At 37.8% G+C, this 23,232-nt stretch overlaps 1 protein-coding gene across 1 annotated transcript in view; it reads left to right on the forward strand.

Annotated features, from left to right (window-relative positions):
- The window catches only part of LOC124789746, a 257,297-nt gene that overhangs the window by 55,224 nt on the left and 178,841 nt on the right, over positions 1–23,232 (forward strand). Inside the window, exons 5-6 of the mRNA XM_047257199.1 lie at positions 4,223–4,366; positions 17,039–20,116. Of these exons, the coding sequence (XP_047113155.1) occupies positions 4,223–4,366; positions 17,039–20,116 (3,222 nt within the window). The remainder of the gene's footprint in view (positions 1–4,222; positions 4,367–17,038; positions 20,117–23,232) is intronic.

Below are 23,232 nucleotides of genomic sequence, written 5' to 3' on the forward strand. Positions count from 1 at the left end.
AATGGAGGGGTATGCGCATAACAACTGTAAATTGGGCTGCCTTTCTACATGACGTTGATTGTAATGGTGAATAGAAGAACAAAGCCATTTATAGAGTAACCAAATTAAGTTTGGCAACAATGATGAGGGCAACGTGTGTGTGTGTGTGTGTGTGTGTGTGTGTGTGTGTGTGTGTGTGAGAGAGAGAGAGAGAGAGAGAGAGAGAGAGAGAACTGTATACAGAGAGTGAATGATATGCAAGATGGATTGGATGATGTGAACATCAACAAGGGAAAGGGAAGGGAAGGTTAAAGGGAAGAGAGAGTCAGGGACTAGGAAAAGATTTGTAATAAGCTAAGCTATTATCTCCCGCTTTTTGTTTTTGTGCCCATGTAGTACTTAATAACTCCAGTGTACATATTTATTTACTTCTGCTGTAACTTCCTTTGCACACTTTGTGATTCCTTAGTGGATACAAGAGCAAGTAGTATATGCAGTTCATGGACAGAAAACTCTGATATTAAGCTATTCTACATCTAATGTCAAATTTTAAAAGTAATACATACCTTCGTTTGCTGTAGTTGCAGTGGCAGGTGCTAACAGTAGATTTGAATGTTGATATGTATACAGATAGAAAGCTTTACAATTCTGTAAGTCTATAAATGCTACGAAACACACAAAATGGGATTTGTGGATCTATGTTTGAATTTACGTAGACCCACCGCTGGAGCTCCAGAGAGGAAATGCATGCGTATCCTTGGAACTGGTGTAAGTGTTCATGGCAGCACCCTCATTCTACGTTGGTGGCTGTACGAAACACGGTGGGATGGCTAGCAATGTGCATATTTAAATTGCGGCCGACCAGGTGGTAGCCAATACCACAATTTCATTGCTTGTTTTCCATCTAGGATTTTTCAGTTGTATGGAAGCAGTAATACTAAAATTGCTTGCTTTGTACCTTCCTCTTTTGTGTGTGTGCAGTATTGCTTGTTCAGTGCAGTTGACTGTACTCACTGCAAGACAGTGCTTTATTAAAAATACACTGTTGTTCCTGTTCTGAGTACACTGTTTGCTTGGTCAAATTATAATATTGCCCTAAAAACTAAAACTATCAGAGGGGGGGGGGGGGGGGTGTTCGCATTTTCTGTCCTGTGGACGAGAGAGAGTCCCTCAAGGGAGGAGTGAATGGTGTGTTGCAGAAGTGCAAGAGAATGAAACAACACTTACGTGGTTGAAGTAAATCGTGCACAATTAGCCTGCTGTGTTAAAAGCTGCTAGATGGGTACGGAGATATTGTACATGCGGCTGAGAACTGGCTTCTACATATTATACCCTCACTACAGTGAGTATCAAATTGTAATGCAGGATTTATAGATGTTACATATCTTAGGCAATTTCTTACATTAATTCAGCTCTCTGGGCTTTGTGATTTGCTCTTGAACTGTATCCTGTATATCTATTTTACAGAAGAATAGAGCCCTTATTTACAGCAAAGCTTTTTTTCCCATGCACATATACAGTTGAAGATGTGACGAAATCTCTTGCAGCTATAAGAGTTACATCCTTTTCTCGAGGATGGCTCATGCCACAGAAATGCTTTGACTTAAATTCTGTGTAGTGCTTGAGTATGTATCTTTGACAGTTTATGGTTATTACTTCCCCTAGAACATCTTCATAAATTTTAAAAGTTTGATTCACTAATTCTATCACACTACCCATTAGTATTCCAATGGTTCACGAATTATTGGTATAAATCATTAAATATCAGGAATTTTGACTGCAGGTTGTTGGTATGCTTGCATAATGAAATAAACCAACAGTGATATCTTAAAAATGTGCCACAACAGAGTAGGGATGATGAAAAAGTAAGACTACACCTGTGCAACAGCACATGCATTTTGTCTGCACAGCAGTGGTCATGATTGTGCGAGAGCAATGAAGTGTTATTCATTTTAAATGATCAGAGAAATTGAATCTGCTAAAACTTGCAGCAGAATGGAGAATCAGTTACGGAATCATTTGCTGGAGTAAAAGGGGAACATCTGAATTGGTGGAAAGATTAAAAAGAAAGAGCCACAAGTGTCCTAGATGAACAGTGGAGCGGCAGACTGGGAAATGTGTGAACTGACAGTCAAACAGGAGATTCACTAGCAGACCTGAGCTGACAGGTCCGTAATTGTCGAAGAAAAGTCATGGAATTGAAAAAGTGTCATGGATGGGAACACAATATCATCACTACTGGAAAGTTTATAAAATGATAAATAACCAAGGCAATTCGCAAGAGAGTTTCTGTGAAGTTTGTAAGGTAGGAGACGAGGTACTGGTGGAAGTAAAGCTCTGAGATTGGGTCGTAAGTCGTGCTTGCGTAGCTCAGTCGGTAGAGCACTTGCCTGAGCACTTGCCCGTAAAAGCCCCAAGTTCGAGCCTCTGTCCAGCACACAGTTTTAATCTGTCAGGAAGTTTAATCAAATCATCTGTTTGTTGGCCCCAAGCATTAATGGAAAACAGTGTCTCAAGTCTTTCGTGTGAAACAAATGCTTTCCACAGTTGAACTGTGATAGAAGATGACTTATGGCATACCATTAAGAACCAGCGGACAAGAAACAATAGATAGAAGAGATGCACATATCATCCCATTCATGAAAAAATTCAAGTCACTGATTTCCTCCGAGAAAGTCACCCCAGGGAGTTTTAGGTACATCAGGGTGTAGTGATTCGAGAATTTCGGTATAAAATCTAGAACCACTCAGCCTTCTTCCGTCTCGAGCACACGATATTTTAGATGTGAGTTTGGGATGATAGAATCCTACCTACTTCGTGTCACATGTCTATGTATGCAGGTTTAAATTCAGTCGCAGGAAGAATGTGGACGCGGTGGTTGAACGGCACTGACAAGTACCTGTCGGGTGACCCATGGAAGTTTTAGTGAAAGTGTTCGGAAGAATCATGGAGCTTCTATTTTATTCTGTGCTAATTGTGTCAGTGACAGTTGTTATAATAACAAGAACAGTTGAGAAGGTACCCTGGGAAAAAACTTTTGTCTTAGCCTGGTTGAAGGGAAGACATGTATAAGATTCATGTTGAGAATGGACATGGTGTTAAGCCAACTTTCTCTCAAATGTATATTAGTTTGTTTGTGACGTTTGGAGACACGAGAGGCTTATGAAATAGTGTGATTTCCCTAAATCACTCCAGGCAAATGCCGGGATGGTTCCTCTGAAAGGGCACGGCCGACTTCCTTCCCCATCCTTCCCTAATCCGATGAGACCGATGACCACGCTGTCTGGTCTCCTTCCCCAAACCAACCAACCAACCTTATGAAATAGTATATGTTTAAGTGAAGAGTGAGATTTGTAATATGTCTGAAGTGTAATATACATCATTAATTGAAGGAAAAGAAAATTTGTAAGTCTACTTATTTTTATAAGTAGAAAGTGTCTTAAGAAGTTCCTGTACCTAGCAACATACTTTCGGAGAAGAAGAGAAAAGAGAGTTTTGTAGCAGCAGGCTAGCCAGCAAAGGAGTGCGGCTGAACATCTCAAGTAAGTCTTCTCGTAAAAGAAGTGGAAATTTGGGTATCTACTTCACTCTTAAATTGTCATGTTAGCCGTTTTCTAATGGGCTCTACATTGGACGACTTTGAGGATGAGGGTCAATATGTGATTAGTGCTCATTACAGTGACATATGATCAAAATGTTGGAGACTGCTAAGGAGTACTGCTGGTTGCTGCCCAAGAACAGTGAAATTTCTCACATGGCCATGTGTATTAAAAGATACCTTACACGACCTGAAACTTGAGTTCTGGAACTTCCACCTTATAGTGTGCCGTCAACGCCATCAGTTTGCACCTGATGAGGCCTTCCTTTGAAAGAGTTCAAAGATTTGTAGATAATACCAAGGCCATGTAAGTGCCCACCTATTTCAACTTTGGAAGTGGACCATTGGACATATTTTGCAAATTTGTTGCAAAGAAGGGTAACTACATTGAAAAATAAGGTTACAAACTTTCTTTGAGCATTGTTATAAAACAAGTAAAATGAAACTTTTGACTTACAAGAGTGTTTTGAGCCCTTATTGCATAATGAATTGATCTTCAGAGTGCATTTATGTGAAATAAAACATTTATTCCTAGTGTTATTTGTGGCCTGTCCATTATACTGATAACAAATGTTTATTTTAAATATGAAAAAGCTATTCTGTCATATTTCTCATAGCTTGTAAATTGTTCCTTATTTATTACAGAGCTCAAATGGAACCTACATAAATGGGTCCAGAATTCTTCCTAATCGAGAAATTCCTTTAGAAGCTGGAGATTTGATTGGTTTGGGAGTTCCAGAAATTATAGACGCCAGGTGTTATATATATGCACTGCGCAAGGAATTCAGTGTAAGTAATTTAAGTTATATTACTTGTGCCTGCCATTCTGCTGCCACAATGAATTGCTTGAAATGCGTGCTATTGTAATAATAGCCAACCAGAGTTGCTTTTTTTATATTTTACTTGCCACTACAAATTTTGAGCTATGGTTCATTCTCAAGTGGTACCTAGATACAGTCAAGCTATTATTGGAATATACAATTTTTGTTTGTATCTGCAACTTTTACTTGCATTCTTAAATGACATTTTGCAATTATGACATACTTCAGTGCAGTCGTATTGATGCACCAAGTTATTCTATCAGTTTATGTGTCAGAGATATGGTTTGTTATTAAAGTTATACCTGTGATGTAAGTCAGCTGTGGTGGATTTTTGTTACAGAGTATGTTTTGCGAATATAGCAGGCACAACTAATGGCTTCCGTACTGGGTATGACTCTGACATTTATTGTCTGGAACTAATGTAGACCTCGGGCTACACTGCAGATAAGTTCATCATCACAAGCAAGATTTTTGGGCAATGTCTCTCTCTATAGGTAGCATATTTATCCACCATCATCACATTCCTTGACACTTTTATCACATTTCCCCTTGTGAGGCTGGGGGTTAGGTAAGACCTGTGGTTTATTCCTTGCCTATTTTTCATTGAAAATATTGCAGATTAATTTGGAAAAGTTGCTGCAATAGAGGAGATGAGAAGCAAAACATTGATTGCTAACCTATCATGGGCACTTCATACCTGTGACAAACTGAAGTATACACCAGTTGCCATCTCTCTTTATTATAAACTCAGTAGATTCAAAGCATCACCTTCCATTGGGATCTAATGCTACCAACAGATGAAGAAGTGCTTGCTAACCTAGAATAGTGGGAAGCCCGTTTTGTTTGTCACATCCAGCGAGGACCTGAGAATAATTGGGTGGGCACTGGAGCTTTCATCTTAGCCTTTGATAGACATGTTTTACCTGAGAAAGTTAAGGTTATATTTTATAAGTACAATATCAAGCCCTATTTTCCTCTTCCTATGAGATGTTTTCAGTACCAGAGGTGTGGATACATGTCCTTTCACTGTACTAACGAGGTTACTGGTGAGGCATGTGGTGGGACAGCCCATGTGAACAACTCCCTACATGTCTAAACTGTCCAGAACACCATCTTCCCCTCATTCACCAATATTTTGCATTTTCAAGAGGGAGAATCTAAGAATATAAAACACTTGACTATCTGTCTTATCAAGATGCCAAGAAAAGGCGTGAGTGATTCCCCTTGATCAATATGATATCAAACTTTGCAAACATTGTGTCAAAATTCACATGTAATATGATGACAAGGTTTCAAATAACAACTCCTGGCCCTAGCCTAATCAAGAGTTACAAAAACATTGACTGTCGTTATCTAAATTCATATGTGAAATGTACAAAATGCTTTCTGATAATTTAAATTTTATAATACATTATTGAGAAATATATTACCATATGGGCATCTCTGGCTCAGTTTTTGGATTTTTTTTCCATGGGATTGTACTGTGAAACCTTCCTTTTCGCCAAATTTCATGATTCTACGCCAATACCTAAACCCTATAGGTTTTAATGAGTCTGTTTGCCGGTATTAAAATATGTGACGTAAATGGCTATGTCATTGGATTGTGTTGACTTAGAAGCTTCAATTTCTTACACCAATAAGGGATCACGCACCTTAGTATGTGGCATAAATTCCAACTTGATATGTGTACATGTTCCTGAGAGAAAGGGTTTTTAACCGCTGGACATGCAGTCAGACAGACAGGCAACAAAGTGATACTGTAAGGGTTCCAGTTTTACCAGTTGAGGTACAGAACTGTATAAATGAACTTTTCCTACGTAAATATCATTGTATGAACAATAAAGATCATTCGTGTGATCCATTAAATGCAGCATTACGCCTTTGTGCTACTATTAATGTAAGATAATATTGCTAATTTTGCTGGAGGACGGGACCTTGACTCAAATAATGAAGGTTCTCTGACTTACAACTGATGATCGCCGTAGAATAATAGTTTATATGTATATTTTAAGCTTTACAACTAATCCGTTTATATATTTTAACAAATTAAGAATCAAGAATCTGTAAATGATGAATACATGACCCCTTTATGAGTTGGCTGGCCAGCAGGTGTGTGTGTGTGTGTGTGTGAGAGAGAGAGAGAGAAAGAGAGAGAGAGAGAGAGAGAGAGAGAGAATATAAAGCGTATGTAAAGATTACTATTTGATATAATGAGTCACGTTATTCAGTCAAAATGTATATAGTCGTACGTAATTTAATAAAAAAAACTGTGCGGATTCTGTGCTAAAACATCCTACTAGTATGTGCAACTGTTACAAATGCAAGGGGGTGGATATTTGCAAAATATGGCAACAAACTGTGACAAAAGAAATGATGAAATTTACCATAAATAATAAACAATACAATGAAACAAGTAATACATCAGTAACAAATAATCAGTGTTATGTACTAGTGTAGAGAATATTTCTGAAATGTTTCTGCTTTCATTTGAAATGTCAAATGATTCTCAAAACTCTGGGAATTCACTGGTGTAATGTACAATAAGATATTCTCATATAATGTGAGTATTCAAAAAATTGTAAATGAAATTTCAAAAGTATGTATGCTCAGCGGATTCAAGGTATATGCTTCATATTCATAAATTATCAACTACAGTGATAATTAGTATGCACAACACAAAGCATTTGAAATGATACAAGCTCAAAAACATTTGTGAACTCATATAGTCACTTGATTACACAAAATACTTTATGCCAAATAATTTGCCTGCCTTTCTATGTTATGCATGTTCATCACAGTTTTTAAAAATGAATCAAATTCATTTATTAACTGATTCATCCATAAGTGAGAACCTAAAGTGATTACTCAAGTTTATCATTGTATAACACAAACACAAAAATTGAGCTGAATACCACACGATTTACCAAACACCATGAACATGTATGTAAATAAATTTCATTGTTTGTTGATGGATGACTGGCAAATTGATGGATGATAATAAAAAATCAGAAAATGAAATATTGTGTACAGTGTGTTAACTTTAAGACGGCAGAGTTGTGAGGGGAGTGCGGGGAGAGGAGGAAGCAAGCATTAGCTGGCGTGGGGAGAGGAGCCGTTGGGGGGGGGGGGGGGGGGGGGAGAGGGGGCGACAAGGCACGCCTACCAGTTGCAGTGCTGGCACTACAAATTGCGCGTCATGCTTACACGAAAGCAGACGAAAGGCTTGGAAGTAAAACTCGCTTTAAATGTTGTTCGTAAGCGAAACTGAAATCGTCACGTATATTAAAATATAATTTTGCGAGCATCGCTACATAATACTGGTTTCCTTCTAACCGTAGGCCTACTGGTAGGGGTGGTTGGGGACTCCCAAGATAGGCCAGCAACTGCCTCTCCACTCATTTTGATCATGTTTAGCACAACTGCACGATAAAAACACGCAGAACAGTACAGCGCAAAACAATAACGAAGCATACGACAATGGCTACCTTGTACAACACAGTCAGCTATGTAATGTTGGCAGCAGTCGCAACTGCGTGCCTACCGAAGCCTCCTGACGTTTACCGACTTATACTGATTCAGGACTAGGGAGAGGTCTGCCATCTAAAAGTTTACACACTGTACAGAAATACATTTGCTCTCCTTTTAACATTTTCCTGCCTAAACACTGTGTTGATGTCATATGCAAATTCATCAGATATAGAACAATAGCACTTAAGAGTAAGATACATGTTAGGGTGGATTTTGTTACTGATGGGAAGGGGGGGGGGGGGTGAGGTTATAGGAAGATAAGCAGGCTTCCAGTGCATGGATGTTGTAGAACATTAATGTAAACTGAACAATGGAAAATCCAGGATGGAATGTAACAATGGTAGAGAAGGAAAGTTGCTACTCACCGTATAGTGGAGATGCTTAGTCATGGTAGGCACAACAAGAAGATTCACACAATTATGGCTTTCAGCCATTAAGGCCTTTGGCAGCAATAGACACACATACGCACTCACACAAGCGCAACTTGTACACAAGTCTGCAACTTGAGTTAATTGTGCTCAACTCAGTTGCCTCTACTTTTTCATGTTTGTTATTAACTTCTGAGACATATTGATTAATTACATATATCTTTTCAGGTTTCTTATTTATTTTAGGCAGAATATGGAACAGTTCATTACTGTTCATTACCAATTTTTGGCTAGTCACTGGTGTTTTAATCTTCCTTTGACTGTTACTGAGGCTAGCTAAGCAGTAGTGCTAACACATATCACCATGTTGTAGCTCTACTTCTTCATGCCACTATCAATATAGGATTATATTGTGGATGGAGACTGGCTTGAATAATGAAGGCTCTCTGAGTTACAGTAGATGAGTTTCATATAACAGTAGTTGATTTATGCAAATCACACATCATAGTTGACTGTAGAACAAAAGCAAACTGGTACTTTTCATTTATTTTAATGTTGTTCTAGAAAGAACCAATGGAAGATTCAGTTAACATGACAGAATTGAACAATTTGTACACCTTAATAAATTAAGAATCAGGAGGCTCTAAATGATTAACATGTGACTCACTTGTGAGGTGGCTAGCCTGAGAGAGAGAGTGGTGCACTTGATTGCAGCAAATAATACTAATGAAGCTCTCGTGGTTGTCACCAAAGCATTGCTTCTACTTATAGTACCAACTCATATATAATCTTTGTGCTTAGCCTGCACTGCATTAACAGGCTGTACAATAGTTACTATAAATTATATTCATGTAAATAACATGATGATATGACACTCACATAAAGAATATTCATATGGTTTGCACACAAAGAGAAGATTGTTACTAGATTGTTGTAAAATACATAGTGCAGCTCTCCAGACTCATCCAATGTAGGTATTAAGAACTACACAGTAAAAACCATATTTGAACTATTAAAACTATGAGGTACAGTCAAAAAAACATAATAATAAAATAAAAATTTGACTTTGAAACCGGTATTCCAGTCTTCTTCTACACTTTTCCAGAGCAAAATATTTCATGGTCACATGGAAATACTGTAATGTTTTGGGGAAATTGTCAGCATTGATGTGCATATTAGGAAATATTATATGATAGAATTCCTGAATGCTGAAGGTGATATCCATAAATAGTGATTCACATTTTTGTGAAAGGATGAAAAACTTGTTTTGGGAATTGACACAGGTAATCAGTATAATTAGATATTGTTTGTCACTGTATGCAAGTTGCATGGGTGTTGTCGCTGACAAAAATAGGGTAGTAGTGACTCCACCAACCATCTAACATATATTTCATAAACTTTGAGCATGTTTCTCTATTTAAGGGGTTTAATCTTACTTGTAAGCTGATTCAGTCTGTAGCACAGTAGTTGTCCATTTGTTTTGTTTTGAAGACATGTCCATTCATTTAGTAATCCAGTGAGTTAGGCCCTCAGCTGTCGCCTGTTACACATTCCCAGAGTGGCAAGTTACATACTTAGCTTTTCCTGTGTATTCCTGATAGTATATTTCTTAAATTTCGTGCATGCTTTTCTATTTAACTTGCATTTTTAACTGTAAGTGTAAATTCAGACAGCCTGTAGTGCATTATGTAGCCCCTCAGGATTATTGCACTCATGGCTTGAAAGAAAGACATTGTGCACTCGACATGTGGGGGGTGGGGGGGTGTTGGTTGTTTTATGAGATTTGGGGAGCCCTTATCTGTGCCTATCAAGCATGCATGGAGCTACTGTTCTGCAAGTTGTGGCTCATGTTGACACCAATGGTGCCTGTTGCATGCATTCTGAGGCCATTGTGAGTTCATAAAGGCAGCTGGTGGAGGTGGTTCACCACCTCCATCAGCTGCCTTCAGGCTGCTGGCCTCAGGCATGGGGTGCAAGCAAAGCTCGCAGTTTGCAGCATTCTTCCTGGAGTTGATCAGGGTCCGTTGGTTTGGAACCGAGTGAAGGGTCTCGACAAAGACTTCATTGACTCTGTGACGGCCTTGCTGCAGATTTCTGGACCTGCACTATCAAGTGTGCAATTGTAGGACTCCTCTGGATAGGTCATGGTGCACTACACAAAGGAAGCAGGTACTCAGGTAGCATAGTGCTTGTGAAGTGCACATGAGGGTTTTTCTGGCCATTCAATACACAGTGAGCAAAATCTGATTGTGTAAAAATAATGACACTTTGACTCAAAATTTCTGGGAAAGTTCTCATGCTCAGATTATTCTTGGGACCAAGAGCTGGCTGAAACCAGAAGTAGAAAGCTCAGAGATGCTGCGCAAGTCATGGAATGTACATCGGGAAGACAGATTTAGATGCCATAGGAGGGGAGTGTTCAGTGCAGTTTGCAAAAGTATTGTGTCTATCGAGGTCGAAGCTGATTGTGACAGTGAAGTTACCTGGTCACATATAACAGGTCTAGGTGAAACCACGTCAATTGTTGATTGTTTTTACCGGCCACTTGATTTCTCTATGACAATTTTAGAGTCATTCAAAGAAAGTCTGCAGTCAGTAGTGCGTAAATACCCAGATTGTGCAATACTAGTTGGAGGCAACTTTATCCTGCCGACTATAGACTGGGCTGTCTATGGATTCATTGCAGGGGGTACAGTCAGTCAGTCTTGTGAAGTATTTTTTGAACATGTTTTCCGAAAACTGTCTTGAGCAGCTAATTCAGCAGCCTACACGCAACTGAAATATCTTGGACCTTGTAGACACAAACACAGGTGGGCCTTTACGACAGCATCGGTGTAGAGACAGGGATTAGTGAGCATGATGTCATCATAGTGACTACAGTTTTCAAAGTTATTAAATCAGTCAAGAAGGCTAGGAGAGTGGTTTTGCTACAAAGAGCAAATAAGCAGTTGTTAACATCTCATTTAGACAGTGAATTGACATCATGAAGTTCTAGGAAGATGAGTGTAGAGCAATTACAGGTGAAGTTTGAACAGATTGAAAATTATGGCCTGGAAAACTTATGTGCCTAGCAGTAATTAGATTAATGACGGAAATGACCCACTATGATTTAAGAACAAAATTTGGAAAATGCTGAGGAAGCAAAGGCTGTTGCACTCTCGGTTGAAAAGAGAATATGCAAATTATGACAGGCAAAAGTTATTAGAAATCAGTGTGTATATGGAAGGATTTAGGAATGAAGCCTACAAACAACTACCACCGTCATACCTTAGCAAAAGACCTAGCCAAGAAACTGAGAAAATACTGGTCTTGTATAAAATCATTAAGTGGGTAAACGGCTTCAGTCCAGACACTTGTTGACCAGTCTGGTATGGCAGTTGAAGATAGCAAAAAGAAATCCGAAGTTTTAAATTTCACATTAATGAAATCATTCACACAAGAGAATCATACAAGCATACCATCTTTTCACCATCGAACAACTCCCGTATGACTGACATGGTAATAAGCACTCCCGGTGTAGAGAAACAACTGAAAGAGATGAAAACAAGTAAATCGCCTGGTCTGGATGAAATCCCAATTCAAAGAGTACTCTACAGCATTGGCGCAGAGAAACAACTGAAAGAGTTGAAAACAAATAAATTGCCTAGTCTGTATCATTAGTCCCTTACTTAGCTTGGATTTATTGCAAATCTCTCACCAAGCGCAAAGTCCAAGCGACTGTAAAAAATGCAGGTGACTCCTTTTATAAGAAAGGTAAAAGAAAGGACCCAGAAAATTACAGATCAATATCCTTAACACCGGTTTACCACAGAATTCTTGAACTTATTCTTAGTTCAAATATAATAAAATTCCTTGATGTCCATGAATCAGCACAGTTTTAGAAAGCACCACTTGTGCGAAACTCGACTTGTATTTTTCTCACATGGTATACTGTGAACTATGTATGGAAGGCAACAGCCAGATTCCATATTTATAGATTTCTGAAAAGCATTTGACACGGCACCACGTTGCAGTCTGTTAACAAAGGTACGAGCATATGGACTAGATTCTTCCTAGGTATGTGAATGGCTCAGAGACTTCTTAAGTAATAGAGCGTAGTGCGTTGTCCTCGACAACGAGTGTTCATCAGGGACACGGGTATTGCCAGGAGTATCCCAGGGAAAGTGTCATAGGACAGCTGTTATTTTCTGCATACATAAATGATCTGACTGACAAGATGAGCTGCAATTTGCTGTTGCTTGCTAATGATGCTGTGGTATACAGAAAGGTGTCAAGGTTGAGTGACTGTTGGAGGATACGAAATGACTTAGAGAAAATTTCTAGTAGGTGTGATGAATGCAGCTAGCTCTAAATGTAGAAAAATGTAAGTTAATTTGAATGAGTAGGAAAAACAAACCTGTAATGTTTGGATACAGCATTAGTGGTGTCTTGCATGACACCGACACGTTGTTTAAATATCTGGGTGTATAGAAGAGGCCCTAAATTCTTCCCGCCGCTTTTGAATTATTCCTGGTGATCACATTTCTTCCCTCATTCTTATGTATTTTCAAATCTGTTTTCTACATCTACTTGTGCCACACAAAATTGTGAACCTCAACCTAACCAATCCTTCCTCCCCCCACTCTCTTTTCCCTCATTCCAGCACACACATATTCCCACACCTCATTCTTTCCGCTCTTTTTCACATTTTTGAATGTTTTTTTGTGTATTTATTTGTGTGCTTTTTATGTATCTTTTTGTGTTTTACATGTTTGAATATTATGCACATAATTTTATGTATTTTTACACGTCATTCTCTGTTTAACGATCTCCATCACAATCACCTAACACCTTCATTTGCCCAGTTCCCAAGTTGTTTTCAGTTTCCCTAATGCCATCCATGCTTCAATGGACCCCTGCTCCATCTTTCTGCACCAGTTCAGAAAAATATCCCTTTCTCTGGTTAAAACTCAGACCAACATACAATTCTTTAAACGCTGCTTAACCTGTGGAATCCCCCCAACAGGCTAACCGTAAAAATTCCATTCTCTGGATTCCACCCCGCCTATCACGATGACCTTTACCTTTTCAGATTCTGTAAACCCCTGTCCATCACAAACCAGGTACTACAAAGACATATCTCAATGGCACATACATTTCTAAACCACCTCTGCTCCCTCCTCATGATACTGTTAGCTCAGAATCCTGACTCCATGTAGACCGTATCTGAAATTGAATCCAGCACCTGGGACAGCACTCAAGTCCATAAGTTACCTAGCCTGCTGACATCCTACTGCTCTCTTGGGGCACCATTATCCAACCCCTATCCTGCCCACAGTGGTCCTCCTCGTCAACCCCTCATAGTACCCAGACTCCGCCTAGCTGACATTTTCAACCATATAGAAAAATAAATTATTGCCATTTATTTTTCAATAAATAATTTTTAAACGTCCTGTTTATATTTGATTTACCTTCATGTAAATCTTTATATAATTATTACCTTGAAACATTTAGTTTATTATTTAGATTTCATTAAATTGTACATAAAATAAAATTCTGTTGTTAACACAAATTAACAAACCAGAAATGCAGCTGTAGCAGTAATAAAGAAACACGTAGTTGCTAGAGGAATTCAGTGCAATTTCTCCCATTTACAGAAATGTCCTTTGAAAAAATAGATTTTTTCAAGCTTTTTAAGACCATGGCTTCCTTGACGTGAATATAAACACCTGCAGCTCCTTTCGCACACAGCATTCAGCTAGAAGTGTGTGGTAAATAAATTTAAAATGTTTATTATCAAAAACAGTCTTGATCACAAATTATTTATTCTGGTGACTGGTTTCGACCACAATTGTGGTGATCTTCAGACCAATGAGTAAGAACCTCCTTCTGGTGGTAAATCACTACTGGTGAGGAGAAGGAGGTTTTTACTCATTGATCTGAATATGACCACAGTTGTGATCGAAACCGGTCACCAGAATAAATAATTTGTGATCAAGACTGTTTTTGATAGTAAATATTTGTAATAACATTGATCACTGTTCATTCCCACAATGTATTCAAAAATAAAGTTTTGAATAAAGTTAATAGCAGTAGTTGTTGCTTTATTAACTGTTGACTTAACAAATTTTACTCAGCTTTAATGTCATTAGATGTTATACTTGCAATGAAATTGTGAGCTTTCTTCTTCATCATCAGTTCTTTGAACCTTGACATAAGGTCAGAAATTGTGACTCACATCCCCTCCTCCACATTGATTTGTGATCCAGATTTTGTATCAGTGACTGCCATGTTGAAAAACCTGCCTCATGTCAGTAGGATGTTGCAATAGTTATTAAAACTCGTAGGGCCTTGTTTCCTGTTTGCAGTTATTCTTGGTTCACTAAGCTCCAAAATGCAGGCAGTGATGAAGGAATGAACTTCGATTTCGATGCGGAGTCTGAAGAAATATCAATAAATTGCTCCTGTTCCTCAGTAATAAATGCTGATGGAGGTTCTGTACTGAAAGGACCTTTGATCCAGTTGTGTTGATAAACTTGTTCCAGAAAGTGCTTCAGAAAGTAATCACTGAGTTCATTTAAATGATTCACAAATACAAACTTCAATTCTTCACTCAGCTGAAAGTCATTGTCTGGTCAAACCATGTGAAGAGCAGAGAAAACATGATGTGTGTCTGTATCAGCCACCTTTTTTTCCACAATAATAGTTTCTTTCTGAAGGCTGAAACTTTGTCTGACAGTTGCAGAATGTTGGTCTCATTACCTTGAAGGGATACATTCAGTGAACAGATGTTTTCAGAGATGCCACAGAGATACACCAACTTCTAAACAAACTCACTCTCTACAAATTCCTTGGAATTCAAATGTTTTTTCTGGAATAAGGTAAGAGTAAATTTCATTCGTGAGTTCGTACACTCATTTCGAGATGTTCCCAAGTCAGAGCCAGTGAGAATTACTGTAATAAATTAGAGAAATATACTCAGCACCTATATAAATCCATGTTTGTTGAAAAGTCTCGACTGAAGTGGCTGACTTCCAGTGAAGTTTACGACTTTGATTGGTGATTGAAAAATCTTCTGAAGGACAGGGCTCATGTTGTTTTATTCTAGTGCTTCTTGGTGAGTAAAAAAATGAGTCAAAATAGTCTTTACAGATCAGAGCTTTCAATTTGGCATAGCAGCCAGCCATACTGTACACACACATACACAATTTTCCCAGTTAATATTTTTGCCTTGCATAAAGGAGTGTAGCACTTCAAGGACATGACATACTTTTATTCCAAGAGTTATTGTCTCACAGAAAATAAGATCTTTGTGAAATTTTTTGCCATATGTAAAATGCTTGTAAAAAATTTGATGTGAATCATTGTAGTTGTCTGTAGCTTCATTCAGATGAATTACAAAATCACCATTACCTTTGAGTTTTTCAACCAACTGGTCATTAATATCATCAGCCATATTGAGTATTGAGTGACTGTTAGGTTTGTCTAACAAAGACTCACTAGCCTGTAGCATGACAGCTGACCCACCTTACATAATAGACACCATGTCCAGAGCAGGTAGTAAAATAAGGTCTTCTGCAATGGTGTGAGGAGGGTATTTGCTCTTTGCTACAAGGTAGGCAACTTTGTAAGATGGAAGAAGAGCCTTTGTAGGAAACATAACTTGTTTAGTGACATACTTTTGTTTTTAACTTGTGGGAAAAGTATTCTCATGGTTTGTTTACCAAACTACCATGATTATATTCCATGACATTTCGTTTTATTAACTCCCAGTAGCTGATAGTTTGAACAAATTACACATTATGGTCATTCTTCTTTCCCAACAGCTGTACATGTAAAACTGGAATTCAAATAACTATCATCATACTTCCTGCATTTTCGTCTATTTGTGTGTTTAGAACTGCATGATAAATTTGAAATATCACTTGTGTACTCACATTTAAAGATTTACCCATGCTGACAAAGAAACACAAATTACAGAGGACACACAACAGTTAAAAATGATAATTTTTGACAAAATGACAAAACAGCAAAACTGACTGTCAGAATTAATATTACGGAATAAAAACAAATCAGCCACTTACTGTGATTCGCCTGCCATAGTAACAACACTTCCTTGCCAGCTGCTAGGTATATCTGCTAGCACTCACATTGTTCCTGAACACACAAAGAAGATAAACCACATGTTTTTTTTCTTACGAAACCACTGCAACACCCTCACTGTAAGGCTGCAACACCTCTGGGTGTTGAGATGCACAGTTTGGAAACCTGTGCCTATTCTGTTAATGGAAAATCGTGGGCTGTAAAATATTGGATTGAAATTTGAATGAAGTATGCTAACACCATGATCATCATTGAAAGGCTCTGCAGTGCATCTGAGGCTTGCACTTGATGGAAGATGTTTACTTATAAGTGCTCTATAATATGGCTGTGTCACAAAGTTTTAGAATTTTTTGTGTTTATAAAGAGTTGACTTTGTGCTCATCTTGTTGTAGACCATCTTACTCCTCCAGTTTTTTTCATACTGTACCAGCAAATTTTATTTAATTATTTTCTCAAAGAATTCTTATTCAGATAAAATTGTATATATGCAGATGTAAAGTATTTCTTTAAAGAAGTTTATTGTTTGCCTTCCTGTTTTGCACAATTGTAATGCAGCTTATTTTTGTTTATTTATTTCTATTTACATTTCATTTGCAGTGAAGTTTTGGAAAAGTCAGAGAAACTGTCATAACTAATCTGTGAAATTCTTCTTTATGTCTTAGGAGCTCAAGAATGAAGAAAATATTATTGTCCTCTCGGATACAGATGTGGATGATTATGAAGGAGTTGTCGCTGTTAAACCACTACAATGCAATACAGAAGTACCGAGACAAGCAGCCACTGTTGAAGAAAATCGGCTACTTTCTGAAACTCAAGGTGAATGCATTACCCGGAAGCGACCCAGTGACATCTCTCATGATGTGCCAAGCAAAGTGCCCCGAAAAAGTGGTCCAGAAAACAATCAAGTGATAGACAGTGCTACGAGTGACGTGTATAGGTCTGATTGTAGTGTTATAAAAGAAGAACCCTATGTTAATAACAATAATAGTGCAATGAGCTGTGATATAATCAAAGAGGTTACAGATATTACATGTATGAAAGAAACTCTTGCTGACATTACACGTCAGGTGGAATCAGATGCCTTCATTCACGGTGCTACTGATAAAATGCTTGTAAATATCACTGATGGAAATCGTGTAACAGAGAGTACTGTGAGTACCTCAGTCATCTCAGATGGTATTCTTTTAAGTGAGAGGTCAGAAATTACTGACAGTTGTGTGAAATCCAGCGAAGAGTGTGCGGACAGAACTTATAAGAGAGGTTCACAAACTGGTTCTACTTTTAACTTGAAATCTGAAAATGAAGATAATGTGGACGGTGTTATTGAAAGCAGGGGCATTCATGTTGTGAATGATGATGGTAATAATTCTCAAATTGATTCTGTTCTTGCGAAGGACACAGTTGAAGATACATCTCTCAGAAGTATTAGAAGCTCAGATCATAAAGAAATTTTAGAACACTCACTTAGTAACATTTGTGCACCAGAAAAAGTTTTTAAAGAACCATTTAGTAAGGCAAATAGTGAAACAAATAGTTCAAAATCCATAGGTGTCCATTCGACAAACAGTACTTTTCATACAAACATTTCAAGTGATAGCAGTGAAGATAAACACAAATTAGTTTCTTTGAGCAGAATTGAATCTAAATCCATAGACCTGCCTTCGACAAACAGTACTGCTCTCACAAATGTTTCAAGTGGTAGTAGTAAAGAGAAACATACATTACCTTCTTTAAGCAGAACTGAACCTCTAGCAAAAAGGAAGGAAATATTTGAAAAGTCTTGTAAATCTGACTATGGAGAGACAAATGCCTGCCAAGATATGGAAAAAGTTCCATGTCAGAAGGACCAAAGTGCTCTAAAATTGAAAGACTTGGTGATTAAAGTTGAAAAACTATCTGAAGCAGAAGTGAAACAACACCAGATCAATGAAAATGCTGCTAATGAAAATGCTAATGCAGATGAAAGCATGTTAAATTATACTTTAGATGATGACATTATTGTTATAAGTGATGATGAGGAAATGTTTCCAAGTTCTCAGCTATTTAATGAACCATTACTTGTTAAACAGGAAGTACTTGAAGAAAATGATATCTCTTGCACCACAACTGATGCCCATCAGGATGATATGGAAGCTATAGACTGTGACATTGGTGGAATTACGATTCCTATTGATGATGATAGTGATGATGATGGGGATGGGGATAATTGGTTCAGAAAACTTTCACAGACATATCATGATTCCATAAGTGATGAGGAGCTACAGATTAAGAAAGAAGATAAGATCTCGATACATCCATCAGAGCATGATAAAAATATTGAGGAGATAAATAAAGTTACTGAGTTAGTTGGAACTTCAGTAAAGGATGACGTATTTGAGGAGACTCGTGCACAAGAGGAAGATGACGATGTGACACGAGAATTTTATACCAAACCGCATCTAGAATCTGGTCCTAGTATAAGTGACAAGTTTGAAACAGAACCTTGTGATGAAGCGCATGCTAGTAATATGTTACTTGATTTGCCAGATGAGGGACAAAATGATGTAGTGTCCAACAAAAATTTTCAGGATCTTGCTGACAAAAGAGATTATGAGGAAACAGCCAGTGAAAAATCAAAGGGAATAATTTCCAGGAAACCTATAATAATTGAAGCACCACATATGAAGAAAGTGAGATCTCGTGAAAGATTACCACCTTCCAGCAAAATGAAGCCCAAGGAGCAGAAAGCAGTTAGCTTGGATATTTGTGCTTCTGCTCCACACCGGGAGTCAAGTTTAAAACAGAAGAGGCTGTCAAAGAAAAAGAGAAACAGTTCTTCAAATGCGAGTGCCATTCCTCTAAATGAAAAGAAGGAAATTACAGAAGCACGTAAGAAACGCTTAAAGGAAATTGCAGAAAATAAGAAAAAAGATGAAGACACCAAAGAAGTTAAACGAAATGCAACTCTACGAGTTAAAGTTACAGAAAGAAATAGAGGAGCGTTTCTGACTGAAAGTCTTCCTATCTCATCTGCCAGATCAGGTAAAGAAGAAAGTAACTCTGGGAAGAAATTTGTGAAGGATGATGTGTTAAATATTTCTCGGACTGAATCACTATGTGATTCTAGTAAAACAGGTGCATCCTCAAGCACCTCTGCCATACCAGAAAGTGTTCAGGCAATAGTGGAGGGTAAAACTTCAAGTACGGAACTGAGCGGAAAACGTAGAGAAAGTAAATCATCTAATAAGGAACCAGAGAAAAAGATAAGTTCATTGCCTCGTATACCTCGCTTGAGATCATTATCTTCAGGTCCAAAAGGTTGTGATCAAATTTCACCTCTCCAAGACTCACCACAGAAGTGCACTCGTGCTAGTAACAGTGCTGTTAGTACAAGTACTTCTGCAAATGCAGACACTTTGTTGACAACAAAAACTCCAAAGAAGAAAAGAATAGCTAGAGTATCCAGAACAAATAAAGCTACAAATGAAACTGCCCCTCAGAAATCTTGTTTAAAACAAATTGGGAGCACTTTATTAAAAACATCCCAAAAAAGTAAACGTGTATCTTTCAGCGGAAATTTGACACATGTAAAAATTTTTGAGATACAAGACGGTGCACACCTTAGGCCAGTAGGGTCGATAAAAGATGCTCCTCTACCTAACTTGCCACCTCTAAACAGAGGGACTGGCAGTTCAGAAAGTGAATCATTTTTAAATGAGGTCATCAACATAATTTGTCAGTGGAATCCTAAATGGTTGGAGGTGAGTAATCCTCAGAACATTAGTAAGTAGTTATGAATTTATTGCTAACTTTAAAGCGTGTTGAAATTTGCCACCACTTTAAATTAGCTTGGTGAATTGTAAAACAGCGAATTCTGCTCAAATAGTGTCATTTGCAGTGTGTGCATTGTGACTGAGTCACATTTTCCAACAGTTCATGGAACATACAAATTGAGTTGTTGTTAGTGATAAGTTGATTATAATGTTTTCAGTATTGTAGAGAGGTGATTCTACACACATGTTATTTCAGCATTCAGAGCTCTTGTTATTCTTTGGATAAGCTGCAAACAAGGCCAACCTGTCAATAAGATGCATTACTGCTGTGGAGAATTAGCACGTGCATATTCCATATCAAATTTTGCATACTGAAATCTAAATAAGAGAGCACTGGATTTTTTACAAAATTGAGGCAAAAATCTCTGTCACCTTTCAAAAGATTGTACAGAATCATTTCTCATTTGCGTCTGTCTGTCTGTATTTTGTTGCTGTAGTTTGAACTAATTGCCAAAATCTCAGTATTAGAATTAACATGGGATGGTAAGTGGAGAAACATTGTTCTGAAATTTATTCAGTCAATCTGATAGTAGCAATCTGCGAAAACTTTTGGTTCAGTACATACTGTACTAATGGAGGAAGATATTGTTGAGAAGATATTTCTCTTTTGTGTAATTTGTCATTGAAGCCTGATAGTCATACCAGGTTTTTGTAAAAGGCTTTACGGACCAGTTACATTGTGCTTAATTTCTGGTACCTGTAAAATTCTGACATGTAAAAAAACTTATTAAAAAGTATATGTATTTAATCTATGGTATGTTCAGGACTCAAATATCAAACTTCAAAAGCACTTCAATGCATCTGTCAAAAATTCTTGAGGAAATTGATTTTGAAATTTTCTGAGTGACTTTAATCCTTGAATAATATTAGCATTTTTCAGCTGGCCTCATTGTTCTGTGGTACTTTGCTTGCCTGTAACACGAGTGGCCCAGGTACGTTTCTTGGCTGATGCAAAATTTTAAACATAGGTGCATGGTCTGCAGGTACATCCATTAAGCGTAAAATGCATAAATACGAAAAAATTTTATTTGTTATGTTTTCTTAGTCTAAACAATCTTTTATAAAAAATTGGTAATTAAGAATTTATATTAGCAATGAAAGATGGAATTTTGTGTGTGATACGTAATTAGAAATAAGAAGCAGTAAATTTTTCATATAAATGACAGATATGTGTTAGTTAGCATAAGTTTGATGAATTTTATGTTTAAATGACATGGGTATTCGAAATGAATGGAAAAAGAGGAGAAAATAATTACTGAAACAAGACGCAACCCAACGATCCAGCAGTTACCTGTCACAAATTTTGTATTTTCATCTTTATGAAATGCTAGTACAACTTACACCTTTGTTTAAAATAATGCATTGGTTGAGAATTGAATCCAGGTCACTCATATTGCATGCGAGCATTCTACCAAATAGCCAAGTGGCACGTCGAAATTTTTTGATAGCTGTTGTGAGTTAAAGACGACTGGTAAAAGTCGATTTTCTCAAGAATTTTTGAGAATTGCATCTAACTGCTTTAGCTAATTGATATTTGAGGTTTGAACTTCAAATACCTTGAATATAAAAAAAGTTACAAAAATCCGATTGCTGTTTGGTCATCTCACAAGTGCAAGACACACTTAGCATCTCATTCCATTGCCATAATTTGTGGATCCTGCCTATTCCAGACCGCTCTTCTCACGTCTAACATCATCTTTCAAACTATTGTTTCATAACATCGTTTCTCATTTACTTCTTTCCCATCTAATGTTTCCACTCTCATTACGTGCCTGAATGTTTACTGTGCCCAACAATTTACAGCAACAGCAACTAAATTTGAGCTTTATTCCTTTGCCATTTCTACCAACTGCGACAGACTCTGCTAACGATGCTAATCATACATTCATGGTTTGAAAATTATGTTTATTTGGTGGTCAGACGTTTTTCCTGTCATCACATTTCCTTGCTATTCTAAGTGAGGTAAGTGTGTATCCTGTCTGCCTGTGAATCCTGTAAACTTTGTTCTGCTTATAGTCGTGTTTCAACCTTGTAGAAAAAATAGTGTCTTTGTAAGTAAGAAATGGCACAAAGTACATAGAATGAGAAAAAAGAAACAAGATTGCTCATATTGGAATACAAATATAGTTCGTCTTGAACTCGTTTCTTCTTCTGTCAAAAGTCTCACCGAAATCCATCAACTCAGTGGCAGTTTACTACAGATAACATTTTGCACTCTCCTGGGAGGCGCAAATGGCAGACATACTGCACAGGCCCATGAGAAACAACTGGAAGAAAATCATAGAATGAAGGCTTTCACGGCAGGTGTTGTCATCACTTAACATTTTCAGGCTGAGAGTTGGTAGGCTTGTTTCTATATCTGAAAGATGACATCTACTCAGATTTAGCGCCAGTAGCACAAGAGTGGCTCTCGTAGTGTCACTATGAAGATGCAGATCGGGTTTACTTTAAATACATCCTGTAATGATTGCAAGCGTTAGTTACCTTTGAGAATGGATGTAGTGAAGTGATATTAATCAGAAATGCATTTAAGATGAAGAAGACACCATTATCAGCAGCTCACTGAATTTGAACAAGGTTGTGTAATATGGCCACGAGGAGATGGATGCCCCTGCTATGATACTGCTGATAGACTTGATGGGAATGTAACCATTGTAAATTATTATTGGCAGCGGAGGTCATGGGAAGGGTACAGTCGTAGAAGACCAGGCTCCAGATGGGCATGTAGTACTGCTGAAAGGGAAGACCGTCATGTTCGGCATATGACTGGTGCATCATATTGCATGTGGAGTAGCAATTTGAACAGCAGTTAGCACCACAGTGACATAAGCAACTGTTACAAATATGTTACTTCAAGGATATCTCTGAGCCAGATGTCATGTAGCGTGCATTGCACTGACACCAAACCACCATAATTTGCGACTTCTGTGGTGTCAAGCGAGCACTCGTTGGTGGGCGGAGTGTAGAATTTGTTGTGTTTCCTGATGAAAGCCAGTGTCATGTGTTGGTTGGAAAGTGGCCAATCTGTTTGTGGCCTGGACGCA

Source organism: Schistocerca piceifrons, chromosome 3, assembly GCF_021461385.2.
Source record: "Schistocerca piceifrons isolate TAMUIC-IGC-003096 chromosome 3, iqSchPice1.1, whole genome shotgun sequence".
NCBI lineage: Eukaryota > Metazoa > Arthropoda > Insecta > Orthoptera > Acrididae > Schistocerca > Schistocerca piceifrons.